The sequence below is a fragment of the Jaculus jaculus genome, chromosome 16 (genome assembly GCF_020740685.1).
Source record: "Jaculus jaculus isolate mJacJac1 chromosome 16, mJacJac1.mat.Y.cur, whole genome shotgun sequence".
NCBI lineage: Eukaryota > Metazoa > Chordata > Mammalia > Rodentia > Dipodidae > Jaculus > Jaculus jaculus.
Window position 1 is genome coordinate 75,497,414 of NC_059117.1, and position 21,461 is coordinate 75,518,874.

Here is a 21,461-nt window from a genome sequence, read left to right on the forward strand (position 1 = left end):
ATCTGAAGAGAAGATCCAAATTGGCTGTACCTAACAATGCTTAACCTCGCAACTGCCTTAAATCCTTTCCCTCCCCGCTTGGCACGTGATAATCTTTGGAATGTTACTAGTTGGAAAATGTGGCCAATATTATTTTTAAATGTGAATTGCCTATCATTTTCAGTATCTGCCTACAAAGGAAAAAGTTCTCATATCTAACTGAATGTTTTAATTATGAAGTTGTTTGTTTTTTCTTTTTTCCACGCTGAAAGGTACATTTGCTGGGCTAAAACTTTCCTCATTTTATTACACAGTACTTTCCCCTTTGCCAGAAGCCACTTTGTCTAGGAGAGAAAAAAAGACCACAGAGGTCAGAAGGGCACGTTTGCATTCATTAAAGTCATGTGCATGCTAAGGAAGAAACTATATTCTGCTTTTACATTAAAATCAAGTAGGGCTTGAGAGATAGCTAAATAGTTAAAGATGCTTTCTTGCAAAGCCTGACGTCCCTGGGTTCAGTTCCCCAGTACTCATGTAGAGCCAGGTGCACAAAGTGATGCATGTGTCTGGGGTTTATTTGCAGTGGTAGGAGGCCCTAATGTACTGTTCCTTCTCTCATTCTCTCTCTTTCACTCTCACTCTCTCTTCTTGAAAATAAATATATTTTTAAAACATCAAATAAAGTCATAGACCAAGTTTGATATGCAAAAGCCTGTCGAAAGAGAGACTGTGGAAACAAGGTCAGACCATAGGCTGTAGGTCAGGGCGAGCTGGGTGCTTTAAGCATGTCTGGTTCAGATCTCTCAGTCATATAACAACCCACGGGCTCCTGCCTCCCCTTGGGATGGTTGGGCACTTAGATAGGAACTGAGACATGGCTCCAGATACGTAATTCCAGAATAGCATTGGAACCAATGACGTTGTTCCCTAAAGACTGAGAGAGTAAATTTTTAAAATATTTTTATTTATTTATTTATGAAAGAGAGAGAGAGAGAGGCAGACAGACAGAGAGAATGGGTGTGCCAGGGCCTCCAGCCACTGCAAATGAACTCCAGACACATGCGCCCCCTTGTGCATCTGGCTTATGTGGATCGTGGGGAATCAAACCTGGGTCCTTTGGCTTTGCAGGCAGATACCTTAGCTGCTAAGCCATCTTCTCCAGCCTGAGAGTAAATATTTTAAATTGAATATTTTTATTTATTTATTTAAGGGAGAGAAAGAAAGAGACAGATATAGAGAGAATAGGTACTCGAGGGCCCTCAGCCACTGCAAAGGAACTCCAGACGAATGTCTCACCTTGTGCATCTGGCTTCACATGGGTAGTGGGTAATCAAACTTGGGTACTGTGGATTTGCAAATAAGTGCCTTAACCACTTAGCAATCCCTCCAGCTCAAGAAAGTAACTATCTTAGGCTTTGCAAATTATGTAGTCACGACCTTGGCAATACAGTGAGGACATTCACGGGCATTGTGTATGTAGCTATGTCCCAATAAAACTTTATTTCTAGTCCTTGCCATGTGGGTTTCATCTAGTTCTCACAAGTCATTTTAATATTTTTCCTTTTAATTCTTTTCAAGTCTTCTCAAATGTGAAAGCCATTCTTAGCTTTGAGCAAACCAAAAAACAGTCATTGAGCCAGATTTAGCTCCTGGCCTGTATTTTAATGAAGTTTGCAATAGCTAAACAATTACGAAGGCTTTACTGCGTGGCAGTTCTGGCTCAGTGCTGCGTGCATGAGCAGGCTGACCATCTCCACAGCCCTGTGAGGAGGAGGGAATACTGTCCCCTCTTACAGATGAGGGCACTGAAGCGCCTTATTAGTGGCAGGGCTGGGACTGCAACCCTTTACTCTCAGAGTCCATACTTATGACCTTCAGCAGTATTACCTCTCTCATAGAGTGTTTTCTGTGTATTGTTTATAGAAAAAAAATCCCAGAATGTTTTTTTTTTTTTTCCATTTTTATCACCGTCAGAGTGAGCAAAGGTGGAAACCAGTACCACCTGAGGGAGTCCACCTTAAGGAAGAGCTGCTTACAGTCTAAATATCTACAGAATTTAATGCATGTAAGAGTCAGCTAAGATAGATTATATAGAGAACCAAGAAGCTATTGGCTTAAAAAATTATTTGTTTATTAGTTTATTGTATTTTATTGTTGGGGGGCTGATAGGTAGAGAGAATTGGCATGTCAGGGCCTCAAGCTACTGCAGACAAACTCCAGACACATGCACCACCTTGTGCATCTCACTTAAGTGGGACCTGGAGAATCGAACCCGGGTCTTTGAGATTGGCAGGCAAGCACCTTAACCACTAAGCTATCTTATAATGGGGTGGTCAGGGTCCAGGAAAGTCATTGAATCCCAAACCCAAGTTTGTTTCTAATTTTAATTAGAGAATTGAATAAAAAAGAAGACTGAAAAGGATAATTATTAAATTATTATATTTATTGTAGGACTTACAGAGCCAAGGAAAGGCACCCACATGGGTAGAGTTCCCATGTGGAGGGCCTGAAAAAATGCGTGGAAAGAAAAGAGAAAAGAAAGTTCAAGGAGCTTCTGCCATGTGGGGAGCTGGAGGGGATAAAGAACCCATGTAGAGAATAAGGGCTAGGGGGCCTCCCAACTGGGCCTGGACCTGGTCTGAGCCAACCTGGGCCTAGCCAAGGAAAACTCACCCAGAGCTGGACACTCTCAAGTGGTCAGAGAGCCTGCCCTCCCCTAGCCAAGGTATTTAAAACCTTATGGTGGTGAGCTGTCTTCCAGCTCCGGTGAACCTAAGGGACAGCTGGTTGGTTAGGGCTAGGGGCTCTTTCAGGAAGAGGCTAGCCCTGACACCAAGTTCTGGAGGCTGAACTTGACCAACCACAATGTTGTAATCCTATGAAATACCTCCCTCCCAGGAAGGGTCTTGGTTGTGGAAAAACAGGCCTAGGGAAATAGACAAGAGATAAGAAGTCATATCATCTTTGATTTTTAGCAAGTGCAGACTTTCCTGCCTTTTTGACCTTCAGGGGTCCAGTCTTCCCAAGTGTACCCCCCGACTCAATTTCACAGGTCCTCCACTTAATTTTTTTTTCTTTGATTTGGAGGCTAAGGACATGGCTTAGTCAGTAAAGCACTTGTCTTGCAAGCATGAGAGCCCTAGTTGAATCCCCGGTGCCCATGTGGTGGCTGGCTGTGGTGGCAAGCTCTGTAATCCCAGCGCTGGGAAGAAAGACAAGCAGGTCTTGGGATCTCTCTGGCGAGTTCGTCTAATGTAACTGGTGACCTCCAAGTCAATGAGAGACCATCTCACCAAGAAGTAGACAGCAGCGTCCCTGAGGAATGATACTCAAGGTCATTCTGTGTCCTCCCACATGCACATGCACACATATGCAGCCCCCCACACGTGTGTCCACACGTATATGAACATACGTATATAGACATGCATACCCCACAGATGTACAGAAAAAGATATTTTCAAAAGAAACTTGGAGATCTTTATGGACAATGAATAAATGGTTTACCTAACATAGTAAAGTTAGACTTTTTTGTGTGGAAACTTTTAATGCTAGGAAGATGTATTTTCACCTACCCTTAGGGAAGCTGTGGGGCTTGGCTCTGCTTAGTAAGCCACAACCCCTACCTCCCCCTCGCCCATCCCCATGTCAGACCCTTAAAAAGATTCTGTAAGGATAATTCATCCTAAGGAAAAATTAAAGAGAGTCTTCCTCGTGGTGCATTTAAAACAAGTTTCACCTAAGCAATTATATAGGACTTATGAGTTTTGGTTTGGTTTGGTTTTAGTTTGTTTGGGAGAGAGAACGAGAAAAAACGGGCAGGCCAGGGTCTCTTGCCACTGTAAAAGAAATGAACTCCAGATGCAAGAACCTCTTTGTACATCTGGCTTTTCATGGGGAATTGAACTCCAGGTCTATAGGTTTGCAAGCAAGCACTTTGGATCACTGAGCCATCTCCCCAGTCCCAGATTAGGTTTTTATGTGAAATCTATGATAATTTTACACGTGAGTTTTGAGTGTCTTAACACTAAGACCTTGATCATCAGGAAACCAAGGCTGAATCTTTAAATGACCTTCAATGAGAAAGCAGCTGTCTTGGAGGCACATAGCACAAAGACCTCAGAGCAAGAACCAGGGCAGCTTGGGTTCTAGCTCTCACTCTGATCATTCATTAACTGTTGGACTTCTGGTAAACAACATCTCTGAACCTCTTGTGGCTCAATAGAAAAGTGCCTCTCCTGTCCCTGTCTTGGGCCAGAAATGCAGGAGTCATGGCTTATCAGTGACACAGCGCAGCTACCGCACATGTGGACTCCCTTGGATGCAATAGGGAGATGCTCAAACAGACTCCATGGCGCTGTGTGTCAGTTTGCATGGCTAGATGTTGGCTTCTCCATGGTAAATGGTGGCAGATGTGCATCAGACCACGTGTGACACGCTCCTCCCACCCATATCAACCCTCCCACAGGCCCAGCATCATGGCTGGTGGCCCTGTGAGTGATGAGCTCAGAGAAGCCAGGACTCTTACACAGCGCCACGTCTTAGAACTATGAAGCCCATGTCCCTCTCCTCCTGTCACACGGCTGGCCAGGAGCGCATGATAACAGTGTCAGGAAACCTCTTCCCACCGGGACCTAAGGCCCAGGACCCTCTGTGGGCACTCAGCACTACCAAGCCCTGGGCAGCAGAAGGTTAGTTGACAGGATAAGATCCAATCAGATTCCACTGGATAACACTGACATGTAGTTTTAGTAGCTAGTTTTCTCCAGTAGTCATTTTGCATGCTCTTTTTTTTTTTTTTTTTTTTTTTGAGGCAAGCCCAACAGACTGGCCTTTGAGGGAAGGAGCGAGGGAATGAATTGGCATGCCAGGGCCTCCAGCCACTGTAATTGAATTCCAGACACGTGCGCCACCTTGTGCACATGTGCAAACTTGCGCATACATCACTGTGCATCTGACTTACATGGGACTTGGAGAATCCAACTTTGCAGACAAGCACCTTAACTACTAAGCCATCTCACCAGCCCTGCATGCTCATTTGAAAGAAAAGGAAAACTGGAGCTCAGAGAGCCTAAGCAGTTAGATTAAAGCACATAGCAAGGAGAGGGCAAGATTGGAGCTGAAATCCAACTCCAGGATCTTAACAGCTTCTGAGCCCTCATTTTCTGGCTGGAATGTATTTCCCAGTCCATAAAACCTTTGTTTGAAAACACAAATCCCACTTTTAAAAGAATTTCTTTAAAAAATATTTCTATAGGGCTGGAGAGATGGCTTAGCGGTTAAGCGCTTGCCTGTGAAGCCTAAGGACCCCGGTTCGAGGCTCGGTTCCCCAGGTCCCACATTAGCCAGATGCACAAGGGGGCGCACGCATCTGGAGTTCATTTGCAGAGGCTGGAAGCCCTGGCACGCCCATTCTCTCTCTCTCCCTCTATCTGTCTTTCTCTCTGTGTCTGTCGCTTTCAAATAAATAAATAAATAATGAACAAAAAAATAAAAAAACATATTTATATATCAGGCTGGAGAGATGGCTTAGTGGTTAAACGCTTGCCTGTGAAGCCTGAGGACCCCGGTTCGAGGCTCGAACACATCTGGAGTTCATTTGCAGTGGCTGGAGGCCCTGGTGCGCCCATTCTCTTTCTCTGTCTGTCACTCTCAAATAAATAAAATATTTATATGGCTGGGCATGGTGGTGCACCCCTTTAATCCCAGCACTCAGGAGGCACAGATAGGAGAATCACCGTGAGTTTAAGGCCACCCTGAGACTACATAGTGAATTCCAGGTCAGCCTGGACTAGAGTGAGACCCTACATCGAAAAAAAAAAAATTATATATGTGATGGAGTATATGGACACACCAGGGCCTTCTGCAAACCAATTCCAAAAGCTGTGCCACTTTGTCCATTATATCTGGCTTCATGTGGGTATTGGGGAATCAAACCCAGGCCATCAGGCTTTGCAAGCAAGTGCCTTTAACCTCTGAGCCAACTCTCCAGCCCTAAAACAATTTCTTTTTAAAATTTAAAATAAATTCATTTTGGATGCTACATAAAATGATTTTTTAAAAAAAAATCACATTTGTGAGATACCCTGTGATTTTTTTTATTAACAACTTCCATTAATGTAAACAATATCCTATGGTAATTCCTTCCCTCCCCCTACTTGCCCTTTTGAAATTCCACTCTTCCATCATATCCCCTTTTGATATGTTCATAATATTTCTTTCCATTGAGAAATTTTATCTGTGAAAATACTGTAAATTTTATCATGTGTTCCATTATCTTTTGTTGTCCTCTCTCCCCTACCTCCATGCCACTAAGTATCCTCTCTTGCACGGTCGTCCTCCCTCTGTTTTGATGTCTCAGTCCTTCTGTCCTCCTCTGTCCTTCACATCGATGGTCTCACACTAGTGCAGGTCCTGTGGGATGGGGTCAGTAACAAGTATGGGAAAGCCCATAGGGTTACTATAAAAAATTCATTGTAAAAAAAAAAAAAAAAGTGAAATTTTCCTTTGAGACCCCTGGTGTCCTGAGGTAAGGATGTGTTCCGGGCACGTCAGGCCCTGGTGGCTGAGCTTGGAAGCCCTGCAGTTCTGGGGTCTTCCCCATTTCCATGACAAATTTGGCCAGCTGCTGACAGCTGGGGGATGTGCTGTGTAATTTGCACTCAGTCACATCTGGAAAAGACAGGCATGGGGCTGCGGGCCGAGAGTGACTCTGCTCAGCCTGCAGCACAGGCCTCCTCCCCGCGCGAGGGAGGCTCACGCAGGGGTGAGCCCGGAGTGCTCCTTCCCCTCTTCTGCGCCTCCCCTTGAGTCCAAAGGTCGGCCCACTGGGCATGGTGGCACAGCCTTTAATCCTAGCAGGTAGGAGGGTAGCTATGAGTTTGAGACTAGCCTGAGACTAAGTCTATGTCAGCCTGGGCTAGAGCAAGACCTTACCTTGAAAAACCAAGAAAAAAAAACAAAAGTTAGTCACGTGTCCCATGTTCATTTTGTTTGTACAATAAGCCAAACCAAAGCTGGGGAAGGGGCAGGAAGGGGCAGAAGTGGAGGCATGGGCAGGGTACGTGTTCCCATGAGTGGGTTAAGGTGTGGAAGACAGAGAACAAGCGACATAATAGCTAAGTAGAATCTTTCCCTTCAATACTTTTAAAGTTACAAATGTTTAGTTGGGCATGATGGCACAGCACTAAGGAGGCAAAGGTAGGAGGATCGCTGTGAGTTCAAGGCCAGCCTGAGACTACATAGTGAATTCCAGGTTTGCCCAGACTAGAGCGAGACCCTACCTTGAAAAACCAAGATAAATAAAGAAGTGAAGTTACAAGTGTTTGAAACAAAGAGGATAAAAAAAAAAAACAAACCTGGCCTTATACATTCAGGCTTTGTGTTTGGTGCTTCCCTCTGTAATCTCTAGACAGACTTACATGAATGCCATGCAACCCATTTTACAGATGTAAATGCCAAGGCAGGTGGAGATTGACCAGCTGGCTCAAGTATAGCCCTCTCATAGACTTGAAGGCAGAAAGCAAACCTAGACCCTGGAGCCCCTGTCCTTCCCTCTGTCATTTGTCAACCTTGATTTCCCTTGGAAACTAAAACTCAAGAATGAGGGAGTGATATGCAGAGAAACAGGTTATCTACGTCAAATGTGCTATAACCGGAGTGGGTTGCGCATCACATGTATTCCTTACATCTCCTCAGGCCAAAAAACGGTGGGAAGTACTGTGTAGGGCGGAGAATGAAATTTAAGTCCTGCAACACAGAGCCCTGTCTGAAGCAGAAGCGAGACTTCCGGGAAGAGCAGTGTGCCAGCTTTGATGGCAAGCATTTCAACATCAATGGTTTGCTGCCTACCGTGCGCTGGGTCCCCAAATACAGTGGAAGTAAGTGCGTGGGGCAGGAGCCTGCGGCTGGAAGGCTGGCAGTGGGTCCCGGCATGGGAGCCACATCTTGTCGCGACTCTCCTGTCTAGTTTTGATGAAGGACCGGTGTAAGCTGTTCTGCAGAGTGGCGGGGAACACGGCCTACTACCAGCTGCGGGACAGAGTGATCGATGGGACTCCTTGTGGCCAGGACACAAACGACATCTGTGTCCAAGGCCTTTGCCGGGTAAGAACTCTGTGGCATGTCCTCTGCAGAGCTGTCACACTGGCAAGCCAAGGCTTGTGGCTTTTTGTTGTTGTTGTTTGTTTTTTTGAGGTAGGGTCTCACTCTAGTCCAGGCTGACCTGGAATTTACTATGTGGTCTCAGGCTGGCTTCTAACTCACAGAGATCCTTCTACCTCTGCCTCCCTGGGGTTAAAGGCTGGCTTCTTCGATAACAGCTATTTCACTGTGCGCGCTGGCTCCTAGGAAGTTTTCCTCAAAGCTGGACCCTGGACCAACGTTAGCATTTACATCTCTTCCTTCCAATACCTGCTCTTACCAAAGATTGAGAATGCTGCCCTAGATTTTTCTTGACATGTTTAATATCTGGGGGGGGGGGGACCAATACAAAACCTCACCTTGAATATTAATTCTACTACTTGACACACACATTCTTTTATTGTCATTTGAGCGCTTAAGATTAAAACCAAATGAATCCTAGATTTTTTAGATTAAATAGCTATGTTTGAGAAAGATGTAAGGGAGAAGACTAGCCTCATTCAGATGTCTCTTTATGATTTTTTAGAAATATCTATTTATTTAAGAGAGATAGAAGGAGGGAGATAGGATGGACACACCAGGGCCTCCTACCACTGCAAACGAACTCCATATGCCTGTGCCACTTTATGTATTTGTCTTTGTGTGGGTACTGGGGACTCTAACACGGGCCATCTGGCTTTGCAAGCAAGCGCCATTGACCACAGCCATACCTCCAGCCCCTTGTCTCTCTTAACCACAGTCACTTCATGCCAATAATGCTTGTGCATGATTCCTGGAAGGTAAACTGAGACATTCCCAGCAGAGAGCCATGCATCAGAAGAATGATTTCTCCAGGGCTCTGTACTGGTTTGCTATTTTTCAGTGGTCATACATCACTGCCAACTCAGCCAGGCTCTGGTCTGATCCATGAGCTCATTACGTGTGGCCCAGAGGCCAACTGGAGTTTCTAGTCAATCAAATCTCATTGAAAAAGCCAATACCAGCCTGGCTCACCTCCCATAGCGCACCTGCAGGGAGAATTTCCTCGCCATTCCTCTCCACCTCAGCCCACTGAGTTTCTCCTCCAAGGAGTGCGCCCAGAGACCAAAGACTTAAGAGTCTGGGTTCTCTTCAGCTGGCGTTTTGGGATTGCCACCGATCTCCTTAGAACTCTTGGCCTCTTCTTCATTATCGCTGTAGGTCAGGAAGTTGCAGAGTGAAGCATTGTTAATACCTGCCAAGCTGATATCTAAACATGGGTGATTTCACATCCAATCAAATTTCCCAAAATCTCCTGGAAAGTGTGGAAAATGTCAGCACTGGGCTTTGGCTGTTATGTGGCAGCAGCAGCCTGGAGAGGAGAACAGCTTGTCTTGTGGGATGTGTGCAAGCTTCCTCCTGGGATACGGCCTTGGCCTCATTTTCTATGCTTCTCCCATTCCTGAACAGAATTTCTCATTTACTGTGCTCATCTGTAGACCGTTGCCTCTCAGACTTCACTCTGCCAGTGAGCTTTTAAAAATTCCAACTCTGAGACAGGTGTGGTGGCACACGCCTTTAATCCCAGCACTTGGGAGGCAGAGATAGGAGGATTATTGTGAGTTCAAGTCCACCCTGAGACTCCATAGTGAATTCCAGGTCAGCCTGGACTAGAGTGAGACCCTACCTCAGAAAACCAAAACCAAAAACAAAAACAAACAAAAAAATTCCAACTCTGATTTCAGCCATTGTTGCTGGGCTCAGACACTTTCCACACCTTGCAGCCTCTTTGATGCTGTGTGACTACAGAGCTGAAGACCATATTTTAAAGAGCACAAGTTCTCAACCTTTGCCAGTCTTAAGGGCCATCACTTGCTCGTCTTTTTTGGATGCACATCAGTGAAAGAAACACATTATGTTGCCATTTTATTGTCTCTTCAATACTTACCATTGATTTCAAATGTTTTCCTTTTAAAAGCAAGCTGGATGTGATCACATTTTAAACTCCAAAGCCCGGAGAGATAAATGTGGGGTTTGTGGCGGTGACAACTCTTCTTGCAGAACAGTGGCAGGAACCTTTAACACGGTTCATTACGGTAAGTACCTGCTCCCAGGAGCCACGGGAAGGGAGCACTCAGATATTGTTACCTACACGTAATGCATAAAATTATTAATGCCAAGCGTGAAATTTGTGTTGCTGTGGTATATTACCCCTCTGGCTATGAAGCAGTATCTTATTTCCATGGCTCCTTGCAGCGACAGACTACCTCCTAGAAGCTACTTCAGTAGGAAGGGTTTATCTGGGCACAGGGCTAGAGATTCCTGTCTGCCCTGGTGGGGGGACACGGCGGCAGGAGCATGACTCGGCACCCCGTGAAGGGGCTGAGGGCTGGCTGCTCTCGTTCAGGCCACCCTCCAGCCCACGGCACGACACTGGCCGCAGTCAGCGCGGGTCTGCTCACTTCGGTGAACCTGCTCTAGAAACTCCCTCATGGACACGCGCAGAGGTTTGTCCTCCAGGGAACTCTGGAGCCTGTGGAGCTGGCAGTGCAGACGAAGCGTCTGTGAGCGGGACGCCTGTTCTGGAGCGCGTGGCCCGCTCGTGGGCTGCTGACTTCCGGCTAACTGCTTTGCAGGTTACAACACCGTCATCCGGATCCCAGCTGGCGCTACCAGCATCGACGTGCGGCAGCACAGCTACTCGGGGAGGTCCGAGGATGACAACTACTTAGGTGAGACTCAGGCCCCCAACTTCTGCTGCTGATTCCCTTTCCCCTGCCACCTGTGCCAAACTTCTTCCACAAAAGATCTCAAAATTCGCTATCTGCTTATCCTGCGCTTCTGCAGCCACCCTTGGAAAGATTGATTGAGGGGTTATGTGATTTGCATGATTCAATACCCAAGGATTTTCTGTGGATCTTACAAATGCAAACAGGAGCAAGCCCAGTGTTGAAAGTACTCACTTTTGTAGCTTTCCATAAAATCACAATACTCAGAGAGGCTTTCAGAAATTCCGCCTTGTGGGTAACCGACTGACAAATGTTTTATTAGCGGTATTGCTTAACTTTTAGGTTATCAGCTCGAACCAGAAGCAGACCCCTGGGGAGGCTGTTCAATACTTCATTGTGCCGGGCATGCATCAGCATTATTTTTCTGAGGTTATCATGAAAATGGTCTCTTTTGTTCCTTTTACAGACTCTTCAAACTTCCTTGGAATTAATTCATATCTACTCCTTGTATTTAGCTACATAAGGATTCATAGCTATTCTTTACATTTAACTACATAAGGATTCATATCTATTCTTTATATTTAACTACATAAGGATCCAATCTATTCCTTGTATTTAAGCCACCTACACAAAAACACTATGTTGGCATTTAGCAGTTTTTTCAGCGCAAACAACTTGAATTCATTATTATTTTTTAAGTGGCATTAAGTGATCATGAAGTGTGCCCAACTTCTTTGTAAAAGGGGAATCTGGGAAATAGTGGGATGACTAAAAAAGTGTGAATTGGTCACTTTGTACAATCAAGCCACAAAGTCTGGCTGGGAATGTGCTTGGATCTAGAAGAAATCAGACTTGTCTTGCTGAGCAGTCATTTTTTTTTTAACGAAATTAATGCACTTTCCCTGTTATAATGTCCAGGCAGGAACTCTATTTATCCATCTGAATATAGCCTATGGAGGCTTAATCCAAGCATTTGGACGTGCTGGGCCAGTTAATGAGCATTTGTTGAATCAAATTATAACCTCCATCTGCATTTGGAAATGTCTTCATGAACCTCATTCATTCATGGACAATGACCTTTCACCCAAGCATGCTAATCATGCTTACTTACACATGACCCTCTTACAGCATTTTCTGTTGGGTGTCACCATTCCTCCCTTAACTCACCCACTTAATATGCACCAGCATTATTTTTAGCACAATCAACAAAATAGACCCAACCTTATTCTAGAAAATCCCTAAGTTCTTAGGTCCCTTTCTGTCCATGGGACGAGAAAGACAATCAAGCGGTAACGTAATAAACAAACTCTGTACTGTTAGAAGGTGATAAGTGGTGTTAGAAATGAAAACACAGCAGAAGAAAAATTGACATTCCAGAATAAAATGGAGGGGGCCTGGAGAGATGGCTCATTGGTTAAGGCGCTTGCCAGCAAAACCTAATAACTTGGGTTCGATTCCCCAGGAACCACATAAAGCCAAATGCACAGAGTGGCACGTGCAGCTGGAGTTCATTTGTAGTGGCTAGAGGACTGAGTATACCCATTCTGTCTGTCTCTCTTTTCTCTATCTCTGTGTACAAATAAATAAGTAAATAAAATATGTTTTTTAAAAAGGGGACATGGGGCAGAGGGGTTGAAATATTTGTAATGTAAACAATGGGATATCTTAAGGAAGATCTTTCCAGGCAGAAGGAATAGTGTTTGCAGGCATTTGAAGCAGGAGTGTCTGTGCACCGTTTGAAGAGCAGAAGGAGGCCTGTGGACTTGTTTCTGGGTGACATGGGAGCGAGTCCTAGCTGGGATTAGACCAGAGTAGGAGACCATAGGGGACCGTGTAAGCTTTGTCGGACTTGGGCACAAACTCAGAGAGACACGGGGAGCTATTACGGCAATAAGCCCATGTATGATATGATATAATCATATTCATGTTTCCAAAAGAGCTCTCTAGCTAGGCGTGGTGGCGCACACCTTTAAGCCCAGCACTCAGGAGGCAGAGGTAGGAGAATTGCTGTGAGTTTTAGACCAGCCTGAGACTTCATAGTGAATTGTGAATTCCAGGTCAGCCTAGGCTAGAGCAAGACCTACCTCAAAAAAATACACAAACCTCTCTGATAGCTATTAGATTAGGCATGGGTGTATGGTATAACATAGGTTAGGAAATTATTTCAAGGATCCAAGAGAATCCTTGCACAGTGGCACATATCTGTTAGCCCAGCACTGGGGAGGCTGAGGCAGGTGAACCGTGATTTTGAGTTGCATAGTGAGACAGAACTCAAAAATGGAAAATAAAAATCCAAGGAGGGGCCCACTGGAAAGAAAACTGTGAGTGGCTTGGCCTCAAAGGGGTGTGTGGAGTAACTGTGTGTGGTCAGATTCTGGGTGTCTTTTGAATGGTGGTCATCATGGTTTGTTGATGGATGGAGCATGGTATGTGAGAGGAAAAGGATAGAGACTTAAAGAAATTGCTCAGTTGGTGGAGTGTTGGCCGTATGCACGAAGCCCTGGGGTCAATCCTCAGTGCCACATGAGCCGGCGTGATGGCCCGTGCCTATAACGCCGACACCTGGGGAGGTAGAACTTAGCTCCTCATGCTTCTGCCCCTTCCCCCCCCCGCAGGCCACTGTCACTTAATGGCAGCAGGACTGACACTATTGCTCATGGACAATGCATGTGTTTACCATTCACAGGGTCCCGGGTTCCATCCCTATCAACACACGCACGAAACTAGTACAGTTAAAGTTCTGAGACACACCTTCAAAAATATTTTTTTGAGAATCTCATTGTGCTACTGCTCCAAATAGGTCAAACATTTTTACATTTATTCTTGGTCATAAATTTCAGCATGTGACAAAACTGTAAGTTGAGCACATGAAGCATCCCTTGTAAATGATAGCCTGAGATCTGAAAGCCACATTTGGGTTTTCCTTTCTTCTGTCTCAAAAAAAAAAAAATTACCAGAAGGATTCTTGTCTATTTTCCTAGGGAAAATGACATCTGTGTGGCCTCAATTCCCTTCCACTTAATCAGTGCCTGTCAGGTATCTGAATTCAGGCAGAGTCTCCTGATCATTTGTCTTTCCATCTTCCTTGGATAATTCGTAATTTTCCCTTAAAGAATGACGACAAAATTTGAGAATATGCATCACTGAGATTGGCAGTGTGGGCCACCATGACTCCCTTTTTTGGGGATGCTCTGGGAAAGTTATCTGTTGGCCCAAGCAAGTCTCTCTGAAAGCAAATGGAAAGTGTGCCCACACTGATCACAAGTCACAGTCCACTGAGTGTGAAAGCTGAGACGGCAGAGCCTTTGAACCTCGCGGTGGCTCTTTAAGAGGTTAGGAAGGATTCAGTGGCATCCAGTGTGGTGTGTGAATGTTTATTCTTGGCTTGAAGCCCCTTAGCAGAGCCCTCGGGAGACTCTACAACCCATGCTGAGCTTTGCTGAGTCCACCCTCTGCTGCTGTGTTGCTAAGCAACCTTCATCCTCATCCCCGAGGGCTGCGTAAAGGTCAGTGAAGCCACACTCTTCCTGTGGGTTTTGCTGAGGGAATGGTTTCCAGGAGAGAGGGCAACCCCATTCTGATGGGTGCGATGGGAGGGAAAGCAACCAGGAAATTAGCTCCCCTAATCGCATTAGCTGGAGGTCAGGCAGGAGACTCTAGTTTTCAGGAAGCTATTTGTTTCACAAGGTACCGAAGCAGAAAGTCTGCCTGTCAAAGGTCGCCCTTTCACAAAGATCCCTCCTTCTTGCTGGGTTAAAGCCAGGTTGTGTACTCCAGCCACCATGTTCCTATCTCTTTAGGAAAAATAAACACGCAGCCATTTCCATGAAACTTACTTATCTCTGGGATCCTTAGCCCTTGATTAATTGTGGCAGTGGGAATTCAGAAATTGATTTGGTGTGAGAAAAAAAAACGAAACAAAACAAAAAACATGGGACTTTCTTTGGCCGATGACTTTACGACATCGGGGCCAACCACATACAGCGCAAATCTGTAAGAAGGGTCTTCCATCGCCGGAGCTCCTGTCCCATCGTGTACTCACCACCAGCAGGGATAAAGGGCATCCAGTGAAGGGTGAAATGTCCCCACATCAGCAGAAGCATGGGAGGAAGCCTGAAGCCATGGGAAAAGACCCCTGGAATTAACCCAGAAGAGACCATCGTTCTTTGTGAACAAAGCCAGATTACTGCTTAATTTGGAGCTGACATGTGACATTTCATTTCCCCTCTTTTTAGTGAAGCATGCCTCTTAACTTGGGTTAGGTGATTTTGTTGACAGCACATCATGCTGTCACCATGTAAGTGACCCACCCTAGCGAACGGCCTCAGGAGGCCCGAGGGACCACGGAAACAACCTCGTTCCTAGTCAGTGACCCAGGGAAAGCCCTGCATCTCGCATGGCTGCCTGGTGTCCTGTTGCGGCAACTGCAGGCAAGACAAGGTTGCCTGAGGTCTACGCTGACCAGGATGCAGGATCGGGGAGGGACGTCACCTCCAATCACTCATCCTAACGTGATTCTTCTGCATGCCTACTAAGGGCAGCTTTGGGTTTAAAAGGCATGTTTGCATGTGTATCTGTGTGGGGGTGTTCATACACATGTGAGCGCACACGCGTGGGAAGACGACAGATACTGACGACAAGTGTCTTCCTCAATCACTCTTCACCTTTTTATTACTGGTTTTGAGAGTCCAGGGTGACCTGGCATTCCCTCTCATAGCCCAGGCTGGCCTCCAACTCATGCTGGTCCTCGACCTCAGTCATCCAAGTGCTGGGATTAAACACATGTAGTGTCGGGCCAGGCTTCACCTTATATTTTGATATTTTTGTTTATTTATTTGAGGGAAAGAGAGAAGGGGAGTGAATGTAGACATGCCAGGGCCTCTTGCCACTGCAAATGAACTCCAGATGCACGTGCCACTTTGTGTATCTAGTTTTACATGGATACTAGGAAATTGAACCCCAGTCCTTCAGGCTTTGCAAGCAAATGCCTTTAACTGCTGAGCCATCTCCTCAGCTCCACTTTAATTTTTGGAAACAGGCTCCCTTGCTGAGCCTGGAGCCCACCACTAACTAGCCAGCAATAGAGATCCTCTTGTCTCTGCTTCCCTGGTGCAGAGGTTATAGGCATGTGCTACTAAGCCCAACTTTTATGTGGGTGCTGGGGATCCAGACTCAGGTTGTCATGTTTGCATGGTGGCCACTTTATCTACTGAGCCATCTCCCCACTCCAAAGGTGAATTTTGAAATGTTTTTTTTTTTTTCATGCAGTTCAGCTCAGCAAACTAAATTGTTAAAGGCACAAAACCCAAGCATATTATGTTTCTATTTATAAACAGAAGAAAACGCACGGATTAGTTCGCTCATGTGACAGATATTTGCTGACTCTCTTCTTGGAAAATTTCAGTGGTTAACGAGCTCTGAAGCTAGGTTTGCATAATAAGAAGCCACCTGGCCTTGAGAAATTAGCAATTTGTAAGTCATGTTTTTCTTGCTTCTAAATTCAGTACATAGAACAGACCAGCTTCACAGAGGTGTGATAAGAAGACACTGTGTCTAAGGCATTACAATTTGCCATGGGAGGTAGCACAAAAGTGCGACTATATCGGAATGACACCCAAATACCAAATTTTGACTCATGTAAAATAAAAACCAAAATTTTGTAAGAAGTCTTAGAAGGAAAAGGTATCACTGGAATTCTTTGCTTGAAAATTAACCTAAAATATGAAAACATTTTATTTTATACCCGACCAAATTATGTTTTAATTTCGTTCACAAGAAGGGGTTTCAGAACATAAAACAAAATGTTCCGTAAAAGTTTTGCATGTGTTGTCCAGTCAAATCATCTGACAGAAAAATAGCATATTCCTCACTTAGCTCTCAGATTTAACTCTAAAATCTGAAAGACAGTTATTTTAGCAAAATCAGTTCCCGGACACCAACCATAGTGGCTCACATCTTTAATCCCAACACCCGTGAGGCAGTGGCAAGACTATCACAAGTTCAGGGCGTGGTGAGTTCCAAGCCAGCCAGCACTCCATGACAAGGCTCTGCCTCGAAGAAGCCAACAAGCCAAATGTTCTGGGCCTTTCTTAACTTTCCTAGAAGGATCTCATGAGCCCTTTCCCAGTAAACAATTATCTCACTCTCCTAGCTAATTTTTTGTTTTTGCTTTTCAGCTTTATTGAGGGATACTTTTAAAATATTTTTATTTATTTATCTATATTTGAGAGGGAGAGTGAGAGAGAGACAGAACACCAGGGCCTCTAACCACTGCAAATGAACTCCAGACACATGCACCGCCTTATACATCTGGCTTATGTGTATACTGGCGAATTGAACCTGGGTCCTTAGGCTTCACAGGCAAGTCAAGTGTCTTAACCACTAAGCCATCTCTCCATCCCTATTGAGGGATATTTAACAAATAAAATCATATGTATTTAAGAAATACATATTGAAGTTTTGACATGCATTGTAAAATACTCCCCTAAGCCAGGTGAATTGACATGTCTGTCATTTTACATAGTTACCATTTTCTCTCTTCCTTTCTTCTCTCTCCTTGCACATAAATAAAAAATTAAAACAAACCTGGGACAGCATAGTGGATAACCCATTATCTTTGCCCTCATGAGACTCATGTTCTTGTTTATACATAACACGTCATAGAGATAAATTAAGGTAGGACAAAGGAGACATTGGGATGGCATTTGCCTTTTTCAAAGAAATGGTTCTAGGTAGATGTGTGAAGCTTTTACTGTGTAACAGAGTCTCTCAAGACACGTCTTAGAGCATCCAGTACAGTCTGCCTCTGTTTCTTGTGTCTAGAATTGGGTAGCAATGGAGTTGGCTGGCTATTTCTGGCTTGAGGTCTGTCATGAAGTTGGAGTCATGAAGGCAGTTAAGGTTGTCATTGAAAGGCCCAGCCCAAGCTCAAGGGTCTCCCTCTGTGTGCTTCTCTCAGTGGCTACTGACAGAAGACCCCATTTCTTCCTCCTCATCGACGTTTCCCTCCTGGGGACGTCCTGCCAGCCTAGCAGCTGGCCTCTCCCCTGGCCACTCAGGGATGGGCATGGTGGAACACAATGCCCTTGATCTGGCCTCGGAAGTCATCTTCCTCATTTCCTCCGTATTCCAGGGGTTTCTGTCTGCCCTTGGCATCATGGGAGTGGCTTCCAGAGTGGCTCTAGAGAGAGCGGGTCATTGCTGCCGGGTTCTGGGGGCTTCCTAGGAAAGGTGCTGTATGAGCAGACAGTGACTGCATAGCTTCAGAATCCATGTGGAGAACAATGTAAGAGGGTTCCGTAGTTGTCAAACATGCCGTGTATTTGTCAAATCCTAATGCTTTGGCCCCCCATTTATAATTCAGTAACTGTGACTATTGTAAAGAAACCCTGTGCGAACTGGGTCCCCTGTATTATGTTTTTCTTAGTTTAGACATGCATCATACAGGTAGGTGTTTTTATCTCCGTCTTAGAAATAGATAAATGGAGTCAGGGAGGGTAAGTTGTGCCACTCTCAAGTGACACCACTAGCGTGGGCATTTGTGGATATGAAATCATGCCAATCTGGCTTAGAAGCCCCCAATATCCCCCACCCCTTTGCCTTTCAAAACATGCCTTCCTCTTTGACTCAGCTGGTCACTGACAGCAGGTCAGCGAATTCTCTTTTCTCATCTACAGCTTTGTCAAACAGTAGAGGTGAATTCTTGCTAAATGGAGACTTTGTTGTCTCAATGTCCAAAAGGGAAATCCGCGTGGGGAACGCTGTCATTGAGTACAGTGGGTCCGACAACGTGGTGGAGAGGGTGAACTGCTCGGACCGCGTCGAGGAGGAGCTTGTGCTCCAGGTAAGTGCCGCAGCGCGATCCCGGCCCCAGGTCTGCCGCCCGCGCCAGCTCTCAGCCCTGCGGCTTCTCCCATTTTGTCCTTGCACCGCAGGTTCTGTCAGTGGGAAAGCTATACAACCCGGACGTGCGCTACTCGTTCAATATTCCCATCGAGGACAAGCCCCAGCACTTTTACTGGAACCGTCACGGGCCGTGGCAGCCGTGCAGCAGGCCCTGCCAAGGTATCTGCTGAGGGCTTCACTGTGACACATACGGGTGTGTGTGTGTGTGTGTATTATATGTATATGCTCTCTATATAAAACCAACCAACCATACATACATATATGTGTGTGTGTGTACACATATATATATGTGTATACATATATATATACATACACATATACTTGGTTTTTCAAGGTATGGTCTCACTCTAGCCCAGGCTGATCTGAATCAACTCTGTATTCCCAGGGTGGCCTCGAACTCATAGCAATCCTCCTACCTCTGCCTCCCAAGTGCTGGGATTAAAGGTTTGTGCCACCACACCCAGTGCTTAAATATATTTTAATTTACTTATCTTAATTTTAACTGGACTCTTTAATATATAAACATACTGGAATTTGACCCTGTTCTTATCACGTTATCTTCTTTTGTTCCCTCGCTCCCACCCCCATTCCTCTGGAAAGGTAGTCCTTCCTCTGTTTTGTTTTCTCATTCCATTTGTCCTCCATGTCGCAATGTTGAGGGGCTCAGAACGGTGCAGGTCTGAGGGGGTCGCGAATGCACTGGGTGGATCATGTCAGGAGTGCCCTGCTCACAGCACGCCTTCCCACGCTGCGGCTCGCACATTCTTCCTGCTCCCTCTTCCAATGTTCCCTGAGCCTCCGAGGACGTGTTATAAGCCGCCTTTAGTGCCGAGCTCTCAGCAGCCTCTGATTCTCTGCTGTGATGAATTTTGAGTCCCCTCTGCATCTCTAGCCATCTCCCTGGAGGAGGTCCTCAGGCCAGCACTGAGAGCAGCGCTCCCGTTTAATCTGCCTGCAATGCTGCCTGGACCCCCGGCAGATGTGACAGGAATGACTCGCCCGTGATGGGGGCTCAGCTTTCTGCTCTTGTCATTCTGATGGGTCTCCCCAGTTTTCTCTGCTGCTTGTAAAGAGCTGTTCCACTTGGGGGCATACACCCTAAAGACTGCACTTTCCTCATTTATTTTTTATGTGTGCATCTGCAAGCCTTTCTACTTCGGCCTACGTGCATCTTCTCAGTTCTTTTATTTGGAGTTTTCTGGTCACATGGGGCTGACATGTTGCTTTTTAGGGATCCCAGTTACCCTGGGTTTCCTCATCTTAACAGGTTTGTTCACATGTGTGGAGCAAAAACGCAAACCCGACTATTCCACTTCAGTTTTCCAGAGGCATGGCTTTAGTAGACATAACATTATTTGTTGTGTTTCCTTTTCTTAAATTAGGATAGGCAATGGGGCTGGAGAGATGGTTCTGCAGTTAAGACTCTTGCCTGCAGAGCCTAATGACTCATGTTCAGTTCCCCAGTACCCACCTAAAGCCAGATACACAAAGTGGCCCATGTGCCTGGAGTTTGTTTGCAGTGGCTAGAGGTCCTGATGTGCCCATTCATTCTCTCTCTCTCTCTCTTCCTCTCCCTCCCTCCCTCTCTCTCTCTTTCTCTCTCTCTCCTTGCAAATAAATAAATTTAAATATTTTTTAAACAATTATGATAGGCAAGTTACAGCCACAGGGCCAAATCTAGCCCGCCATTCTCTTTTAGCAATAAAGTTTTATTAGAATGTGGACACACCAATTTGTTCATTTATTGTCTGTGAGCAGCTACTCTTGTCCTGTAATGTTCTGATGTGTGACAGAGATCATATGGCCAACAGAACTGAAAATGCATGCTGTCTAGCCTTTTACAGAAAATGTTGGCAAGTCTTTGGTCTCAGTAATTTATATTATAGGTTATTTCCTCTGGGTAATTGTTTTTTTCTTTTCCCCCTCTCTGCTCAGGGGAGCGGAGACGCAAACCTGTTTGCACCAGGGAATCTGACCAGCTTCCAGTCTCTGATCAAAGATGTGAGGGCCTGCCCCAGCCAGGACCCATCACGGAACCCTGCGGCACAGACTGTGACCTGAGGTGGGCCCCAGTCTTCGTTTCTCAGCCAAGTGGGCTCTTGTGGGGGATGGGGAGGAGAGTGGCGCTGATCTTCACTAACTCTTTCTTTCTGTTTCCCTCACACACGCTATTCAGCCACCCTTCTAGAACTTTCAGATATATGTCTTTGGATATCTTGATCTCATAATAATTAAAGATAGTTAACGGAGTATGGCACATGTCAGAAAATATTCTCATTGGATCCTCATAGTTCACTGAACGGGTAGAGACATAGCTCATGCAAAAATACCCACGCTGAGAGCTGGGGAGGTGGCTCGGGGGATAAAGTGCTTAGCTTTCAAGCCCAAGGACTTGAATTTGGATCCACGGCACCCACGTGCAATCCTGGGTGTGGCAGCATGCATTTATAACCACCGGCACTGGGCAGGAGGACACAAGAGATTCCCCAAAACTTCTTGGTAGCTTGTCTAACCAAATTGGTGAGTTAATTCAGTGAGAGACTTTGTCTTATAGAATAAAGTAGATAGCAGCCACCCTAAGTCACCTTTTGGCCCCCACATGCACACGGACACACACGCATACACACACACATGAGCATGCATACGCACACGTACGCACACCATATACACATGCAAAGACCCCATGCTCTTCTATGTCTACCTAGAGCACACACTACCCAGTAGAGGAATTCTTGGGCACCTGAAAGTCAC

The 21,461-nt window shown here is 45.5% G+C and overlaps 1 protein-coding gene across 1 annotated transcript in view; it reads left to right on the forward strand.

The window, feature by feature from the left end:
- Adamts9 (ADAM metallopeptidase with thrombospondin type 1 motif 9) overlaps positions 1-21,461 on the forward strand; it is a 189,328-nt gene that overhangs the window by 57,548 nt on the left and 110,319 nt on the right. Inside the window, exons 13-19 of the mRNA XM_045135846.1 lie at positions 7,675-7,856; positions 7,946-8,082; positions 10,055-10,172; positions 10,713-10,808; positions 18,482-18,648; positions 18,740-18,869; positions 20,646-20,772. Of these exons, the coding sequence (XP_044991781.1) occupies positions 7,675-7,856; positions 7,946-8,082; positions 10,055-10,172; positions 10,713-10,808; positions 18,482-18,648; positions 18,740-18,869; positions 20,646-20,772 (957 nt within the window). The remainder of the gene's footprint in view (positions 1-7,674; positions 7,857-7,945; positions 8,083-10,054; positions 10,173-10,712; positions 10,809-18,481; positions 18,649-18,739; positions 18,870-20,645; positions 20,773-21,461) is intronic.